We start from the raw sequence: 19,720 nt of genomic DNA, 5'->3' as shown, positions 1-19,720 counted from the left end.
AACCTTTATGGGGAGCAGTAATCAACTGTTCAGCCCTGTGGTTTGTAACTTAAACCTTGTTCAAGACATCCGTTTGTCCCTTTTGATTGAATTGCAAGCTTTTCCTGGAAACGGCACTTCTGTGGTTTGTGTAATGTCCTGTCAACTTCTGCACTAACAAAATACTGAATGTAAATCATAACTATTGGTAGTTTTCTATGGTAATAATTCCAGAAGAGGAGCCGTGAGTCTGTTGTAGCAAAATAAACAGGGTTCTTGGCACCTTAAAGATGAACAAGTGTTGATTGTGCCATAAGTCCTCTGCATTCTAATTCATGGCCCTGGTCACGCAGCAAAGTTGCCGCGGGAGAGGCATGGATGGTGGGCGGATTATCCAGGCGCGATCACACCCCCAACATCTGGGAAGTGGAGCGCACCCGTGGCTTACCGCCGACAATGTGAGTTTAAAAACTAGTACCTCCAAGGTACTAGTAAACGTTTGCCACGGGCTGCCTCCAGACGCCCGTGGTGTGATCACGCCGGAGCGCGGCATTCCCCTCCGGTCCCTCGTTTACCTGCCGGCGCTGAGGGAAGGACCCGTGGTGTGCCGCCGGCGCATCTGATTGCGTAATCGCACATCAAACTGCGCCGGGGCAATTAGCCACGCCTCCCCCTGGCGATATCCGGCCCGTGTGACCCGGGCCCATGAAAGCTTATGCTACAATAAAAGACTTGCTAGTCTTTAAGGTGCTGCATAACTCCTCTTTATTTTTGTAGGCATCTAGTTCACCCAAAGTAACAGGACACTTGAAGAGGGAATAAGTGGGGGTTTTCTTGCAGTACCTTCTCATGATAGCTTTAGGGGCAACAATATTCTGCTTATACTCACTGGACCTTTAAGTCAGAAAAGAGGAATGGCAGTACCCTGGGAGCATGCCTTCCCCATGTCCTGACCTGGATGCCCCCGGGTGAACCCAGTGTCATCAGATCTGGGAAGCTAAGAAGGGCCGGCCTTGATTAGGACTTGGATGGGAGACCACCAAGGAAGTTCAGAGTTGCCATGCAGAGGAGGCAGGCAGTGGCAATTCATCTCTGCCCCTCTCTTGCCTTGCTGGCACTTTCGACCACACTTCAACATAAGTTGGCCGTTTTGTTCTGTGCTGAGACTTGAAAGTGGATTCAGCACAACTTTGTCACATTAACAAAGAGCAAACTTCTGTGCAACTCACTGATTGGTGCTTAGCTGCAGCTTCCTACGTAGTAGTACATGAGCAACGGGGCTACAGACGGTCCCGGGGAGATCAGCCACAATCTTGACACTGATACTGCAGGACTGGCTGACCATCGACAGGACAATACTGCCCCCAAGGAAATGAATGATACCATCACGAAATTATTCGGAGGCCATCTTGTTTGCATGGAGCACTTTATTCTTGTTTATGTTGTTATTTAATGGTTTTACTGTTTTATCCTGTTTTTATGTATGGGCTTGTGCCCTCTTGTAAACCGCCCTGAGCCTGCTCGCGGGGAGGGCGGGGAAAAAAATAAAAATAAAATAAAATATTGGGCACATGAATCATCATAAATGTTCTTAAGAACCTATTTCAATTGCGTGGGATTTCCATACACATGTGTGTGTGTGGGGGTCTTGGTATTTTTGCGTGTGTGCGTGCCCGTGCCAGGAAGTCATGGCGACCTCTGACAACTCCTACTGGGGCACGGAGGATGTTCAGAGAAATGACTTGATAGCTTGCCTCTGCCTCCTGGCCCTGATATTCTTTGAAGGTCTCCCATTCAAGTACTTTCCAGGGTCGGCCCTGCTTAGCTTATCTCAGGCTTGCCTGGGCTATCCAGGTCAGGGCTATGCTCATGCTTGTTCTGTTTCGTTTACTTCAATTATAGCCCACCTTTGTCACCGAGACTCAAGGCAGATTAAAACAATGCAAAAAGAACATTGTAAAAAAACCATACAACCAACAGAGAATAAAACTGGGCTGCAAAACATAGAGAAGCATGCACTAAAAGCAGTATAATACATACAGTGTAATGGTATAATGCGCACAAAACACTGCAGCAGAGTTAGATTTCAAAACTGCAGAAGAATGCACCATAAAATGGTGATATATATGTAAGGAACAGAACAATGAAAACTGATTAATGTTTCTCTAGTGTTGCGTGTAGGTGTGTGTTAAGTGCTGTCAAGCTGCTTCTGACTTATGGCGACCCCATAGATTAACGTTCTCCAAAACATCCTATCTAAAACCTTATTCCCTATTATAAAAATGACCTTCCAAGCAATTTAATTTTATACATTCTACGGAAAGAAAAAGGTACGGGAGTCTTCCTGACCACAGGCAGGCCATTCCACCAGGTACGAGCCACAAGAGAGAATGCTTGGGTAGAAAGGCAGGGTAAAAAAATCATATTTTAAAAAAGCGTGCAGTTATTGGCTTCATGCAGCCAGTTTGGTGTGGTTTTGGAAGCTTCCATGTTTTGTTATTATACTGGCCCCGGTCACACGGGCCAGATAATGCGGGGTTGAGGCGTGGCTGTTTGCCCCAGAGCAAAGTAAAGCGCGGCAGCCCGATCACAGGTCCCGTGGTTACGCCGTTAGGTGCCGATCACACGGCTATCCTGAAGCGCGGCGAAGAAGCGGCACAGCGCGATCACACCAGCAATTGCTAGGTGCCGCTTCCACGGCAAACGGGATTTTTTTTCTTGCCGAAGTTTGCGCATCTGCATGATCGAGCAAGCGCATCCTGTGGAGACTTTAAAAAAAACATCCGGCTTGCGATGGGACATGGATGGGCGCCGGATGCCATGGAATTCGAGCGGAAATGCGATCAGACGCCCGCCCTTGCCTCGCGTTTTTCGGAAACTAGTACATTGTATGCGGTAGTTTTTTATTCCGCATCTTCGGCAGGAAGCCATGGGTTAGCTACGGGTGAACTACGCTTCCCAGAAGATGTTGCAGTGTGATCGCGCACCAAAAATCCACCTATCATCCGTGTCTTTAGCACGGCAACATCTCCGTGTGAACGGGACTACTGTTGTGGTTTTATTTAATTCTGTGTTTTAGTTGTTTTAACATATTGTGTGTAAGCCGCTCTGAGCCTGCCTTTTTCAAAATAATACAAAAAGTAAAAATAAAAAAAACAAATAGTCTCTGTATCTCCAGATAGCCATGTGAGTAAGTCCTCAGTCAGGTTGCAGGGGATAGTAACAAACTTTATTTATGTTACAATGGTACTAGAGACGATGTCCTGTAATTTGTTCTAAATATTTTAAGCTTCTAAATTCCGCAAGGGAACTTTAAGGGAAGGGGTAACCTTTTTTTGTTGTTGGTTTGTTTCTTTTGAAGCAAGTGCACATTTGCAATTCAGCTTCCATGGGCTTGGCTTGGCTCCCACGCTTGCCTGGGATCAGCTGTCAAAATATCAGCAGGTCTGTAGCCTCTATTCAGAGCCAGCATGCCCAGAGAATTTTCCTGGTCAGAGAGTGCCTGTGAATTTATTGGAGGCCGTTGACCCGGAAAACAGCCCAGATCTGAATTGAGCACTCATTTCAGTTGTGAAGCAGCAAGATGGCAAAATGGAAGGATGTTTGTCACCCAGATCATGACACGATTTCCGACAAAAGCTTCAAGTTACTTAGCGAGACGTTTCTTGGTGCTTTTAGCGGATCTGTGGATTTATGCTAGAACTGAAGGTTAGAATTAGAAGATTCGAGTATATGAGAACTCTGTCTTTGTTATAGTGGGTATAACCTAACAACCATTTCTCTGTAGATCTCCTCCATAACTCTGCCAATACTGTGCTACTGAGATCACAACATGTTCCCATTTTGAATGACCTTTACATTCACAAAAACACTCAAAAATACAACTGTGGCACCAGGGGCAGTGTTAAAGAGTGCCCAGCATAACTCTCAACTTCAGCACCTGCTCTGTGAGGAAAACATGGATGTAGAAATGTCTTTGTCATGCTTTCCAACATGTGGTTTTCCTGCAACTTACCAGAGTAGCATGGGACAGAACCCAGGGGAGTAGCAACCATGCTATTCAGGTGGCGGATGAACTGCGCCTCAATATAAACTCAATCTAGGTTTAGGTTCAGTTCCCAGCTCAGAACTAGACATGGTGGCAGCTTTTGGCAGTATGGTGCCCCATGGTTTCCTAACTGAACCCAGAATTATATGAATTGCCTCTCGTAATGCTCCCAAGGAAATGAAGGAACTATACATATTCCACCTGTAACGGCTATAGGTTTTTTAGGTTCCCCCACTGCTGGATCCTTTTTCTACCACTGGTTATGCAGCTGGTGGGGGGGAAATAGATGATGGCATGATGTCAGTCTGCTCTAAGAATCACCGGAGAGTTTACCATAGAGTTTCTGACAGTACCTAGAAAAATGTGACGTCATGCCCAGGTTTCCTCTGGAAATGGCATGACGCTATCGCCCAGTGGTATCCCCCCATGTTCTTGCTGTACCTGGCAACCCTAAATGGCTACCACCAAAAAAATTAGTTTCAATCACTCAATGCAGCAGCTGACCAACTCCTCACATGGCCTGGACTAGCTCTTCAAGTGTGTAGTATGAATGGGAATATAAAGATTTTCATATATAGGTTTTTTCTTCTTGATTGTTCATATTCATATTTCTCTGTTTTTTATAGATTTGTTCTTTAAGTAATATTTTATTAGGATGTTAGAAAGGCCTGTTATATAGAAGGCTTTCCTCTTGTAGGTCTGATATTGTTAGCAGACAACATAATAGGTACAAAGTTCATGATTCTGTAGTTCTTAGGGCAAACCTTTCAATGTCTGGGTCAGATAAGATTTTAGTCTGATATGAAGAATCCTTGCCCATTATCATTTAGGTTAGGTTAAGTAAACACTTAGTTTGACGTAGATATGTTTCTTTATATCTGAAGAAAAAGAAGAAAGTTGTCAATTTTTGGTTAACTATTTGGTCTAATGTTTTCCTATTAATTGAGGCATTTTTACTGATTATGCTGAGAAGAAAGCAATCAGTTTTGATGGGTCCTTTGGCCTAACTGTTTTCCGTATTTCATTACAATAAAATATAAGAACTTCCTCCTCGTTTGACTTCATTTTTGACGTGGAATCTAATATGTACAACAAGTGGATCCAGCACTTTGTAACACTCTGTTACCACTGGACCGCATTGGGTTGTCTGTTTGGAGTGGCACGGTTAAAAAAAAAAAGTTCTCCATCTACACTGCCGGATGCAACAGCTTACTTTTCTGTTACAGCCACTACAGATAGGTTCAGTCAGGTAGCCATGCTCACCTGTAGCAGCAGAACAATATTTGAGTCCAGTAGCACCTTAATTACCAACAAAAACATCCAAGGTGTAAATGTTCATAAGCCAAAGCTCACTTGGTCAGATACGTATTTGACAATTTTCACTCATGAAGCCTTGAACCCTGGAAAATTTTATTGGTCTTAAAGGTGCTCCTGGACTAGATTTTTATTCAGCCACCACAGAGAATCTTTTAAGGTGACCTCTCCCTCACACCTGCAGCTGTAACTTGTATACCAGAATCAGAAAAGTGTATGCTTCTCCAACTTTGTGTGCCTAGTCATGTGTACTGTCTTTGGGTGTATCAGGGACTAATGTTCAAGTATCAGTTCAACATTGCCTGAGGTTACACTTGCCATGTATAGGGAGCAATAACTCCAGCAATAACCAGATAGTTTCTTCTACTGTTTTATTGGTACCTGCTTGTGGTTTACATTCAAATGTTTGTGCCTTTAGCCCAGAGCTCTCATTAAGCGATGAACATTAAAGGGCCCCCTCCCGTCCTCCTCCGAGAACCCTTTTCTAGGCTGTACTTATTGGCTGCGTAATGTGGCAATTATTTCCTTGAGGAGTACTGCTTATATCTCCCACAAGTAACACAAAATTGCAAATCTGCCTTTATTTCCCCCAAGTCCCCTCCTGATTGTGGGGGTGGAGATTGTTATTATTTTAACATACGATATCAGAAGGCCAATTTGAGCAGGAGAGTGACTCATAACATGAAAAACGCTTCCTACATTCGGTCTCTGCTTAGAATCCAATAAGGTAAGAACACAAGGTTGCCTTACAGCTAGAACAGTTCTGCCATGTCCTATTCAGAACTGTGTTTCGTGCAAGAAAAATAAGAAATTCTGCTTTGATCCAAATTCTGCAGTCCTGTATGCATTATATACTTAGAATAAATCTGATTTCCCCCCATTTTATGCATGGTTTACTCTGCAGAGTTTATCTCTCCCCCCCCCATTTCCCCGTATTCGTTCTTATTATGCTGATCACAAGGAAGAACAAGGTGATAGCAAGGTGATATGGAGAGACTGATTGCCAATCTCTGCAAGTCTTATTTGTCCACCTATGTTGATTCTGAGATTTCGGCAGGCATTGCTCATGTACTTTCAAGGATATCTTTGCATCCGCTGGACCAGAAACTTGCCTTTCCTTAAATGGAAGCTGAGATTCTCAGATAGTTGACTTTTACTCCTAAGGATCCCCTGACACTCAGCAACAGCCTTTCAAGGACCACAGGAGATGCGGAGAAAGGGGTTGTGCTGCGTGGGATCCAACCTATTGTTGTTGCCCATGTGAAGTTCTAGCCTGCCAATGGCAGCCTTTATAGCCCTGATTCAAGAACAGAGTTGCAAATGCTGTGCCTGGTCGGGTGATGTCACTTTGGAGCTTAGAAACGCTTCATTGCTCTGGAGACCCTGAGGAATCCAGACAGCATCCCTGGGAGTGGCAGCACACAGAGATCTAGTTCTGGCACAGTGGACTGGATCCAGCCTTCCTCCAACTTTAGTGACTTTTCTGTTGGAGGAAAAGGCACTGAAGTTGGAAGAAGGCTCCATAGGCTATAGAGGAAGGCTTCAGCTTTGCTCAGTGGAGTGATAGAACAGGGGTAGGATTTAACCCAGTATTAGCCCAAGAGTTACTGTTAGGTTAAAATGCCACTTGGTGCTCCTTAGAGAACAGTCAGAAAAACGGTCAGAAATCATCTATCTAAATGCCATTTCGGTGTGTGACTTTTGATCACACAACCTCTTCCTTAACAGGTGTACACACTGGAAGTCCCACATGAGGAAAAAAGAGGTAGAGACCTAGTTTTATCCAGTAAGTAAAAGGTAAAGGTTCCCTTGCTCGAAAGCCAGTCAAATCCGACTCTAGGGTTGCGGTGCTCATCTCCGTTTCAAAGCCGAAGAGCCAGCGCTGTCCGAAGACGTTTCCGTGGTCACGTGGCCGGCATGGCTAAACACCAAGGCGCACGGAACGCTGTTACCTTCCCACCAAAGTGGTCCCTATTTATCTACTTGCAATTTCTTGCTTCCGAACTGCTAGGTTGGCAGGAGCTGGAACTAGAGACAGGAGCTCACTCCGTCATGCGGCACCCGGGTCTCGAACTGCTGAACTACCGACCTTCCACAGCCTGCAGTTCAGCATCTTAACCACTTGAGCCACCGCAGCATAGTTTTATCCAGTGCAGCCCCCCAAAAGTCAGTGGGAGGCAAAGAGGGCCCCGGTGGGCAGGCCTTACTGCTCTGTGAGAACTCTGCTAGAAAAGAAATAGAAGCAGTGAGTTTCCATGGCTGCCCCATCCTTGCATGTGAGCCAGTGGGCTACAAAACCCTATTTATTGTACCCTGCTGGACACCTATTTCTGCATACCTTTCCCTTCTGCCTTGAAGGCAGAGTTTCATTCCTGTCTCCTTTCTCTGAAATGGCAGAGGAAAGCATCCATTTTGGAATATTAATGACATTGCTCAGTTTCTTGGCATCTGTGGAACACAGAACACACGGTGTCACACATAGCATTTGCTGCTTACCCCCCATGGAGCTGCTGCGATAAATATTTTTGCAACTGTTAATTTTACGGGATGAAATCTTCAAGCAAAAAAATTCCCCACCCCTCATTAGCGATCCCCTTCTATTCGTCAAACTTCCCCCTCCAGCATTATCTCTCTGCTGTCAGTTAGGAGCTCCAGTTTGCACCCCCACCATCCAGACACTGTCTGTTGTTGTGCCTCTTCCAGTCGGAACTCACAAACTCTTCTCTTCCCATGGTTAAAAGCGGGGCTGTTGAGTGCTTCAGATCTGTGAGCCCTGATTTATTTTTCATTTGTATAATAATTGATGTCTGGGTGAGTCCCCCCCTATTGTACCCTTACGAAACAGGAAGGGCCATTCGGTTGTTTTTCCACTCATGTTTGCTGAAGACTTTCCTTAAGTAATTCCGAGATCTTCTGTTTTACCCATTTCCTCGAGCTGTTTGCTTTCCTCCTCTATATCCCTCCCACAGTCACAAATTGTCTTGATAAACAAAAGATAAGAGGCAGGACAACATGTATGGTTCTCCTGTTGTCCGCTTTATCTTTTAATGTATACAACTTGATATATATACCTTCCTTTTCTCCCCAGTGGAGACCCAAAGCCTCTTCTGTTTTAGTTTTACAGCAATGACTCCGTGAGGGAGATTAGGTTGAACGAGAGCAGCCCCATAGCCAGAAATTTTGGGTTGATGGGGCATGGGGAAATTTTGTGAGGCAGCGGGGGAGGGAGGGGGGCAGCCGCATGTCTTCACTGAACTCCAAGCAGCAATTTCGCCACTTGGAGTTCAGGCACGGGCTGCCCCAGCTGGAAAAAACACCCTTTAAATGCTGTTTTTCAAACCGGGGTTTGCTCGTGCCTGAACTCCAAGCGGCAATTTTCAGGGGAGTCGTGCAGCTGACAGCCACCCCTCTCCCTCACCTCCTGCAAGATTTAAAGGGCCCACTGATCAGCTGGAGGGCCCTTTAAATCTTGGAGGAGGAGAGGGAGAGGGGCGGCTGCAAGATTCAAAGGACCCTCCAGCTGATCGGCAGGCCACAAGGCTGATCGGAAGGCTGTTTTAATGTCACAGGAGGGGGAGGGGGGAAGGCACAGCAGCTGCTGTGGGCCGTGCCTCACCATTGAGGGGGCAGAGCCCTGAAATGCCCTATCATAGCTAAGGGCCTGAAAGAGAGTGACTGGTTCAAGGTCACCCAGTAAGTTTCCATGACAGAGTGGAGATTTGAGCTTTGGGTCTGACACTGACCACTAAACAATATTGCTTACCACAATAAAACTGTGTGATAGAATAGGCCGTGACTGGCCCAAGCGGGATTAATGGCTGACTGGGATTTTGAACCCAAGTGTAACACTCTGCTCAAGGTACTACACTGGCTTGTACAAGTCAGTGTCGGGAAAGGTCTTTGTAAATTTTAGGATGTAATTTTGAAGAAGAAATTCATATTGTTTTGTTCCTACTAAAACTGGAGATGTATAACATTCTCTTATTTCCTCCTAGCTCGCTGGTCACAACAATTCACCAAGAAAGTTCATTAAGGTAGAGATGTCTTCTGGCACTTCTAGCATTCTGGGTGTGGGGAAGCCTTGGCTTGTGATATTGGTGATGGGTCCTTTGCAGCTTTTGTGGGTCTAGCCTGCAGGTTCAAAAGTTGGCAGCTTCCATTTTGGATATGTCCATTTTTTTTTTAAAATGCATGCTGAATTATTTGACACCCATTCCATACTGCAGGTAGATCTGTCGAGAGTGAAAGCTTGCAAAATCAATTCACTTAATGCGAATGTGTGATGTCTCTGAAAGGAACGGCTCTCCCATTTAATTAACCTGGATGCAAATAAGTGATTGTTTAGTCTCAAAATCTTGAGCAGTCTCGTTTATGAGCAGAACAATTTATGGGGCAAGAAATGACTGCCAGTGAATGGCAAATTATTCACACTAGTGACAGGCACAGGGCTTCCTCTTCATAACAGCATCTTAGGTTATTCTGTATTGCACTGATATTTAATGGCTTGAAGAAAGTGCAACTGCCGACGTCTTTCCTTTCAGATATGATCCTTCATTTGTATAGTTTCTTTATGGACAATGGATTGCAGGGTCCTTGGAAGGCGTGTTTTATCTTATGCTGTATGTGGGTAGATCCCCTTAGGGGAAAATATGGTTGGTTATAATTGGAATTTGTACTTGTCTTGAAATTTGATAAGAGTTTTCTGTGCCTTGTTTTTCTTTTTTGTCATCAGGACGTAGCCGACTTATGATGACCCCGTAAGATTTACAAGGCAACAGACAGTTAGAGCCGGTTTGCCATTGAGTGCCTCTGTGTATCGACCTTGATGTTCCTTGGTGGTCTCCCATCCAAATACCAACCAGGGCCTACTTTGCTTAGCTTCCGAGATCTGATGAAATCAGGCTAGCCTGGCCTCTCCAGTTCAGGGCATAAAACATCCCCCTACCACCACCAGGAATCTCTTATTTACCCCCAAATTGCCATTATTTTGCTTCCAGTAAACCCCAACCCAACCCTTGAGTTGGTTTGTTGGTTGCGTTCATATTGCTGGCTACATTCTACGCCTGTCTTCTTCTCACAGTTCCACACAGCCCCTCTTGGCTGAGGAAAGTACAACCCACGTTTGTTTTTCTCATTTGCATTGTTGTTATTTATGTGGCACTTCTCCTGTGGCTGGCTCAGGCTAGCCCGATCTTGTCAGATCTCAGAAGCTAAGCAGGGTAGGCATCAGTTACTGCTTGGACAGGAGACCACCGAGGAAGTCCAGGGTTGCTACACAGAGGGAAGCAATGGCAACCACTTCTGTTTGTCTTTTGCCTTGAATACCCTTTAGGGTCACCATAAGTTGGCTGCAATTTGACAGCACCTTCCACCACAACTTCTCTTTTGGAATGTCCACTTGAGGCTCATTTGATGCTTGGGATGGGACCTGAGGATCCCCTGGAATTATGGCTCATCTCCAGACTATAGGGATTAGTTCCCCTGGAGAAAGTGAATGCTTTGGAAGGTGGACTCTATGACATTGTACCCCACTGAAGTTCCTGTCCAGCCCAGGCTCCATCCTCAAATTGCCAGGAGTTCCCAAACCTGGAGATGGCAACGCAGCCCCCCAACCCTACCCCACCAGTGGCTAGGGAGACCTGGCAATCGTATTGGTGCCCACCTTATTGTATTTTGACAGTCCAAAATGTTCCTATTTACTCAGTCTTTTAACTGAAAGATTCCATCTTTTAAAATTGTTAGCCCAGGCTCCATCCTCAAATTGCCAGGAGTTCCCAAACCTGGAGATGGCAACGCAGCCCCCCAACCCTACCCCACCAGTGGCTAGGGAGACCTGGCAATCGTATTGGTGCCCACCTTATTGTATTTTGACAGTCCAAAATGTTCCTATTTACTCAGTCTTTTAACTGAAAGATTCCATCTTTTAAAATTGTTTTTATAGTCTGCTTTAGCTTGAGAATTGTTTTGCAAATCTCATTTTAGGCTGCTGAAGATTGTTTTATGGTATTTTTAGGCCTCTTGCTTTTTAATGGCTTCTTTTATTATTAATAATTCCTACACTGCTGAGGGTTATATGTCACATTTTTAAAATGGTTTACTGGGACTTTCTCTGGTGACCTTAACAGCCAATCCACCCCTGTCCCGAATAGGGTTGCCAGCCCCCTGGTGGGAGCGGGGGAACCCACCACCTACTGACCTTTTAGGGCCTACTTCTAGTTTCAGGCCTACTTCCAGTTGGAGGTGACACTCTGGTTTTTGGGCAAAACTCTATGGTTTGAAGCTGGATTTACCATAGAGTTTTGCCCACAAACCAGAGTGCCCTTCCCCAACCGGAAGTAGGTCTGAAAATGCCCAACATCACTTCTGGTCTCCCGGAAGGACGTTGGGATACCCCTGCTGGCCAGATAAGTCAACCTGGCAATTCTAGTCCTGAACCATTCCATTTTAGTACAGCACTATTCCTTTTATAAGAATGCCCTCCTGAACATTTCTGCTTTACACGTCTTGAGAAATGATAGCAGTGTGGGAGCCTTCCTGACCTCCTCAGGCACGTCATTCCACAAGGTAAGAGCCACAGCCAAGAGTGCGTGGGTACTGGCAGCTGTCGGTCTTACCTGTTTGCAGGGGGCACCTTTAGTAGGCTTTACTCAAAATGAGCAAAGCCTGCTCTTAAGTTCTTTGCTCTCCTTGACTCTCCTAGTCCAGGATTGCCTCCTGACTCACTGAGAATCCACAAGGCTGCAGACTGAGAGCTTGTTCTTGAGAACTCTGGGGAGTGAACCTGGGATCTTCTGCGTGCAAAGCATGCACCCTGTGGCTGATCCCTGGTACCTGAGCACAAGCAGCGTCTATTATTGTGCCTGCGAAAGCTCTCTTACCTAGATGGTGTGGGTGTAAAATAACAATCTGCTGTATCTTTTGGTCAGCCTCAGTGACTTAAAACCAGACAAAGCGCTGGGCTTAGCTTGGCATCTGGAAATTATGACCTACACTGGGAAGCCTACAATCTGTGGCGATGTCTGTGGCAGGCCCCATTCTGTAGCGGAACATCTTCCCTGCTGCTTCCTCCCCAACACACAGACTTGACTGACAGCAACGGAAAGCTCCAGACGCACATGTTATCATTAAGGGGAAGCTTTCGAATGGCGTGGGGCTTGACAAGATTGACGCTCTTTCTGTTTTCCTTGCAAGCCTGACTAGCAAATGGCAGCTTTGACAGACCAAACTTGGAGGGGGGGGGGGGTTTAAAGTCCTTACTCAAGGAGGAAAACAACAAAATCAAAGTGACAAAGTAATCTTGCTGAGAACAGTTGGTCATTGCTTTTCTGTGAAGCCTCTAATACACTGGTTCTTAACCACTGAAACAAAAGCCCTGGGCTCTATTGTGCTGATCACTGAGACAACAAGAGGGTAACGTTTTTGGAAGGAAGGATTTTGAGCTGTCAGCCGCAGCCGGCCATGTTGCTGTAACGCTGCTCTACCCCAGTGTGAGAAAAGTAGTGTTTTTAAAAGCCAGCATGGTATGGTGGTTAAGAGCAGGGGACTCGAATCTGGAGAACCAGGTTTGATTCACCCTCCTCCCCATGAAACCTGCTGGGGGTCCTTCGGCCAGTCACAGTTCTCTCAGAACCTTCTCAGCCCCACCTTACCTCACAAGCTGCCTCTTGTGGGGAGAGGATGGGAAGGCAATCGTAAGCTGCTTTGAGACCCCTGCGGGTAGAGAAAAGTGAGGTCTAAAAAGAAGAAGAAGAAGAAGAGATTGGATTTATACCCCGCCCTTCACTACCCAAAGGTGTCTCAGAGCGGCTTACAAAATCCTTTCCCTTCCCCTCCCCACAACAGCCACCCTGTGAGGTAGGTGGGGCTGAGAGAGCTCTTGACAGAAACTGCTCTTTTTCAAGGACAGCTCTTATCAGAACTATGGCTTGCCCAAGGTCATCCAGCCAGGTGCAAGTGGAGGAGTGTGGAATCAAACCCGGTTCTCCCAGATTAGAGTCTGCGCACTTAACCAGTACACCAAACCTTCTCTTCTAAACCTGGATAAAAGTGCCAGGGACTGAGTTGGTGGTGAGTTGGAACCGGTGTTCCCTCTAAACTGAGTAAGTGTGAGCTAGCTCACATCTTTTTATCCTCTGGCTCACACACGTTTGTCTTTGCTCAGGAAGGATGGCTCCAGAGCAAACTAATTTATGCAGCAGCCAAATCAGTTGCTCACAACTTTAATGGCAGTAGCTCACAAAGTAGAATTTCTGCTCACAAGACTCCACAGCTTAGAGGGAGCATTGGTTGGAACCTGTGCCTGTGATATGATTATGACTTTTAGCTTTAGGCTGAAGGAAAGACAAGTGTGCTCTGAGGAGGGCAGGTTCCAGGTTTTTAGAGGCCCCAGGCAGAGAGTTCCCAGGGGCCCCCATCCCTTTTTCTAGTTGCCTCCAAACCTCCAGACATGCCATCCTCCCCCCCCACCTGCCTGTGTATCTTTCCTAGAGATGTCAGCCTCCAGGTGGGACCTGGGGATCCCCTGGAATTCCAGCTCACCTCCAGACTAGAGAATAGTTCCCCTGGAGACAACGGATGCTTTGGAGGGTGGACTCTGTGGCATTGTACCCCCACTGAGGTCCCTGTCCTCCCCAGGCTCCACCCCGCAAACCTCCAGGAGTTTCCCAGCCTGGATTTGGCAACCCTTCCCCCCACTCCCCACCAGTGAGCAGCAGGGACCTGGCAGCCCTAATCTTGGCTCCGCCCACATGTGAGCTCTTCCACTGTGTATGCTTGCCACTGACCTGCAGCCCTTTCCCCAGAGGCACCGGGCAGTGAGCGTAGCTGGGAGCATGGTAGAGTGCTAGCAAATAAGTGAATAGAGGACGAAGAGCAGCAGGCTTTGCTAGAAGCCCTGGGCACTGGCAGCTGCCCTACTTCAGGGGATGCTGACGCCAGTCCTGGCTCAGACGTGCTCTGTGCCTGCCACACTATTGGATGTGCCAGCCACCTGAAGCCTTTCAGTAACCTCCGTTCCTGATCAAGATGGGTAGCTGTGTTAGTCTGTCCATAGCAGTAGGAAAGAATAAGGGTCCAGTAGCACCTTAAAGACTAGCAAAATTTGTGGCAGGGAATGAGCTTTCGTGAGTCACAACATTCAACCACAACATTCAAAAACCAGTGGGGGACATTTTAACCTTCCAGGGTATACAGTTGCCGACCTAAAAGTAGCAGCTATCGAAGGAATTTCAAAGAGAGATTAGACAGAGAGACTGCGGAATTGCCACTGATAACAAAGCTCAAGACAGTGCATCCACCTGGACTGAATTGAGACCTGGATTTCTTGTCTCATACCAATGCTGATTTCTCCACTCCTGTTACCCCTCTTTGGACCATATGGAAGGCTGAGTGCTGAAGAATAGATGCTTTCAAATTATGGTGCTGGCGAAGACTCTTGAGAGTCCCTTGGACTGCAAGAAGATCAAATCAGTCAATCCTAAAAGGAATCAACCCTGACTGTTCCCTGGAAGGCCAGATACTGAAGCTGAAGCTCAAATATTTTGGCCACCAAATGAGAAGGGAGCACTCACTGGAGATGATCCTGATAGTAGAATAATAGGATAGATTGAAGGTAAAAGAAGAAGGGGACGACAAAGGATGACATGGGTAGACAGTGTTATCGGTTCAGCGAGCATGAAGTTGAGCAAACTCTGGAGGATGATGGAGAACAGGAAGGCCTGGCGTGATGTGGTCCATGGGGTCGCGAAGAGTCAGACTTGACTGTGCGACTGAACAACAACAACATTACCCCTCTGCATATCTCACCTAATCCAATCACACCTTCTATTGTCATTTGCCTTCTAATGTCGTTTGGCATCTGAAACCACTCTGCTTTCCAATATATAGGACAAATGGACTCACGTTCTAGCTGTACCTGAAGAGGTGAGCAGTGACTCATGAGAGCTCATACCCTACCACAAATTTTGTTAGACTTTAAGGTGCTAATGTACTCTTATTCTTCTCTGTTCCTGATGGCTTATGTCATTTACAACTGGTACTGCTGCCTCCACTTCTACCTGGAAAAGCGAATGAAGTACTCGGCAGCCAAAAGCCTGACCTTTTCTCAGTGGGACTCATAGGAGGCCGTGAAAAGTAGGGGGAGGCCGTGGCAGAGCCAGAGCTTGAAGGGCTTTAACCACTGTTTGATTTGCTGGCACACCTGAATGTTCAAATTTGAAGGGCAGGTTCAGAGTGCTGTGAGCACAGTTGATTTTCTCTCTTTTTTATCATGCATCTTTATTTTTTAGCCTTGAATGGAGGTGAAAGGCCCTTTAAGGAAGGGGGCAGAGCCCCCAATAGCACCACTGTAGCTACGGGCCAGTCATCAACTGAGATGCCAGGGTCAGTAGCTTAGGTGCAAATGTTACTTGTGGACCTGGAGTTTTGCAGCCCCGGTTATCATACTTAGCATTGGTAGGGAGAGGGAGGGGAGTATCACAGGATGCTCTCCAAATAAAGGCAGAAAATACAACAACAATATCCCTTCTCTTACAGCAAGCTGGTAATACGAAAACACAAAACACAAGTTTAAATGGAACGATGTCTTCTCTTGATGCATTGTTAGTCGGAGTCTGCTAATGAGCAATTGGGGCTTTCTTGGCAATCTCTTTAGGAACTTGGAAACAAAGCCTGCCCTGGCGTGTGAGTGTTTATAAGCACCCAAGGAGCACGCAAGGAAGGTTTTAGAAGGGTAATTAAAATACTTTATCCCTCTTATAGCTGTTGTAATATCTTATTAGATTTGGCTGGGAACTGGAACATATTGTTCGTGTGAGGCGTGCAGTGGCGGCAAATAACTAAGTGACATCTGGGCTGCGAAGGAGTGATTGAGCGGGTCTCCCGACAGCATTTGCAGTTTCCGAGAGGAACCGAGCTGTTTAAAATGGCCGTTAATGGGGCTGTGTCGTGATGAAAGGGAGAGAGTGTATTTGGAACAAAGCAGTTTTGCAATAAGTCTTCATGGCGGTGCAAGTGGACAACCCCACCCCCACACACACACATTTGTGCACTGGTGGTGCCCTGCCTTGTCTAGGACATATCTGTGCCTTTCAAGGTAATTGTGCTGCTCCACTGCTGCCCCATTTGAATGGCGTCCAATGAGCCATTTTAGCTCAAGGGAACATCCTCTCTAGGAAGAAAGGGATGGTTGCCTGGCAAGCGGAGCAGAGTTCCGCTAACCAGCTGTTCCCCAGTTGCCAGTCACAGGACTTTTCAACCTTTTAATGTGTTAAGCACCCAAGGTACTTTTCAAAACTCTCTGTGCTTAGATTAATATGCAATGGGTGAGGATTTAATTAACTTTCTCTGAGAGGCTTATTCTTTCTTTTTTTGATCTCTTGACAAGATGGATGGATGAGTCCCTATTAAAAAATGGCCATTGGCGAATGTTCCACAAATTCATATTTTCTTACTGAAGGTTAATACTATAGATTGTCAGGGCGGCCATGGTGGGAAATGCTGTCAAGTCACAGCTAGCTTATGGTGACCCCATACGGTTTTCAAGGCAAGAGGTTTTCTGAGGTGATATGTGTATGCCTAACAACCCTAAACTTCCTTGGTGGTCTCCCATCCAGTAACTAACCAGGCCCAATCCTGCTTAGCTTCCAAGATCTGATGAGATCAGGCTAGCCTGGGCCATCCAAGTCAAGGCCCAGGTTGACTATAGGTGACTGTTTTGTTATACATTCAACTCTACGTATGCTCCCACTCTGTAGTAATATCAACTTTACCATTGGGTGAGATGTATAGAAAACAAAGCTAACTCAAGATGAGAAGGTTCACTCCTGCCTTGTTTGGTTCTGTGACATAATTATCTTCCACATTTTCTAACCCATCCTTCCTGCAAAGAGCCCAAGATCCTGTACACAGAGTTCTGTCATTTGTATCCTCACATCCCAGCAACGTAGCTTCAGATACAGAAAGATCCTTGCCTCAAACCATCCAATGTCCATCGTGTCTGAGCAAAGATCTGAACCCAGTTATTGCCAGTTCACCCTCTAAGCTGTACCAGCTTTCAGGTATTCCTTGTACATGAGCATATTGACTTGACAACACAACTGTGTACCTGCATGTATACCAGGCCCGTAGCCAGGATTTTGTGGCTTGTGGGGCATATTTTGTTCTGGTGGGGCTGAAGTTCTCAGTGCAGAAAGAAAAGCCATTTAGCCAATAGAAAGCGGTTACCAGGATAGATCTCTAAATTGCAAGCTGTCAGCCACTTTAGTTGACAGTTCTCAGCTTCTGCCAGCTAATCACTTCTGCCAGCCTAAGCAAAAATTCTGATAACAGGCCGGCAGGTGGGGGTGATGACTTCTATAGTCAAGAAGGTTAACAGGCAGAAAGACTCTCTTAAAGGAGACCAGCTTCTTGACACAGAGTTAAAGGGATCCTAGAGGTCACCTACTCCAACCCCTTTGCTCAGTGTGGGAATTAGTCAACTGCAGCACCCCACTCTGCTTAAAGGAGTACACACCTTTAAAAATGTTTTAAAATGATTGAAATAAGCATTTACAGAATGAATTCTTGTGGAGCTATGCTTTTAAGAAAGGGGACAGAGCCCCCATAAGCCCCACTCTAGCTATGGGCCTGATATACACAGAGGTAGCATAGGAACCAGGATCATAACAGTCAGTATGACAGATATAAAGGTTTGGGAGACAAGCCTCTGTATTTCCATTTCCACAGAATGAGTCTTGAACTGCTGGCAATTTGATATTTAGATAAGAACATATGAAGAGCCCTGTGATCCATCTAATCCATCCAGGGTTGCTCCCACTTTCAGGGTGCTCTTATTGTCGCCACTTGAAGCAGTGGCAGTAGAAAAAATTAAAAATTGCCACTGTACTGATGGTGTGATGTCACTTCTGGAGGAAACCCAGATGCGACGTCACACCTCTCTAGGTTCCACATTTCCCCCCAGAAGTGATGTCCTGCCATCACTCATGGTGCCTCCTATCTCTCCCCCCCCCCACTGCCACCAGTTTCCAATCCATTCCTGGCAATCCTAAGTCTAGCCTCCTGTCTCAGGCAGTGGCTGAGTTACCCTGGAGGATGAACAGGTCACAGAGGCAGAGGCCTTCCCCTGATGTTCCCCTCTTACTGCCTCTGAATATGGGATATCCCTTTGGTCACCATGGCTAGTAGTCACTAATAGATCTGTCCTCTACTAATGTGTCTAAACCCCTTATAAAGCCTGTGGCCACCATTACATCCTCTGTCAGTGCATTCCACATTTAGATAATCTTCAGTTAATAATGCATATGGGTTAAGAAGAAGAAGAGAAGAGATTGGATTTATACCCCTCCCTTCACTTGGAGTCTCAGAGCGGCTTACAAACTCCTTTCCCTTCCCCTCCCCACAACAGACACCCTGTGAGGTGGGTGGGGCTGAGAGAACTCTGACACAAACTGCTCTTTTTCAAGGACAGCTGTGCCAGAGCTTGTGACTAACCCAAGGTCACATCAGCAGGTGCAAGTGGAGGAGTGGGGAATCAAACCCGGTTCTCCCAGATTAGAGTCCGTACACTTAACCACTACACCAAACTGACATTCAGCCTGGATGAATAATGCTTTGTCTAGTGAACATGAGGCCCTGTTCATCTTAATTATCACATCATTTTAGTTTTAGCATCCAGGCCGTAAGTCATCACAGTATCTAAACGCAAGCAAATAGTGAGACTCAAGGAACCAAATAGATGGAGTTCAGGTTAAAAAAAAATCACATCATCAAGCACAAAACACACGTAATCAGAATCTGATTTTAAAAAATAAATTCATAATCAATTTTGGCTACACCAGCAGCAAAGGCCAGTATACTAGTCGATATAGTATTATCATTAAAACCATCCAAAAGATGAATGCCAGTCTGTAATTATACTGAAAACTGGTCTAAGAAAATCATTCGTAGCTTGTGGACGATGAGCAATCAGGGAGCACAGCTGATAAACTCTGGCACGAGAACAGGATTCTGGGTAAGTCACATCCAACCTTTTGTACAGTGAAGGGGAGATTAATGACTCCCTGAGATGTCAGAAGTTTACCCATTTAATCCTTCCTTGTGCTCACGCATCACAGTGGCATGGTGATGTGTGTGATATTTCAAAGAGATTGGAGTCAAATTTGTGCATGATTTCTAAAGCTGCAAAAGGCAATGGCATTCATCCCCCCCCCTTCGTGCAGTGAAACAGTTGGTGCAAGATGTGACATTGATCTTTTGTGATATCTCCAGAAAATAGCAAACAATTTTAAGCTCCCTGCTGTTCTATTTAGCTTTGTTATTCCTGTGTCTGACAGCACATAACGCAACTGCTAGTGCAGTCTCTCTCTCTCTCTCTCTCTCTCT

At 45.9% G+C, this 19,720-nt stretch overlaps 1 protein-coding gene across 2 annotated transcripts in view; it reads left to right on the top strand.

Annotated features, from left to right (window-relative positions):
* The window catches only part of CCDC85C (coiled-coil domain containing 85C), a 252,581-nt gene that overhangs the window by 179,702 nt on the left and 53,159 nt on the right, over nucleotides 1-19,720 (top strand). The window contains exon 3 of one of the 2 annotated variants that reach the window (XM_015420479.1): nucleotides 9,337-9,375. The exons of the other annotated variant lie outside the window; for it this stretch is intronic. Coding sequence (XP_015275965.1) covers nucleotides 9,337-9,375 — 39 coding nt within the window. The remainder of the gene's footprint in view (nucleotides 1-9,336; nucleotides 9,376-19,720) is intronic. 2 annotated transcript variants of the gene reach the window in all.

This window comes from Gekko japonicus, unplaced genomic scaffold (genome assembly GCF_001447785.1).
Source record: "Gekko japonicus isolate JY-2015 unplaced genomic scaffold, Gekko_japonicus_V1.1 scaffold448, whole genome shotgun sequence".
In the NCBI taxonomy this organism is placed as follows: Eukaryota; Metazoa; Chordata; class Lepidosauria; order Squamata; family Gekkonidae; genus Gekko; species Gekko japonicus.
The sequence above is the reverse complement of the archived record's forward strand: the minus strand, read 5'-3'. Positions and strand labels throughout refer to the sequence as shown.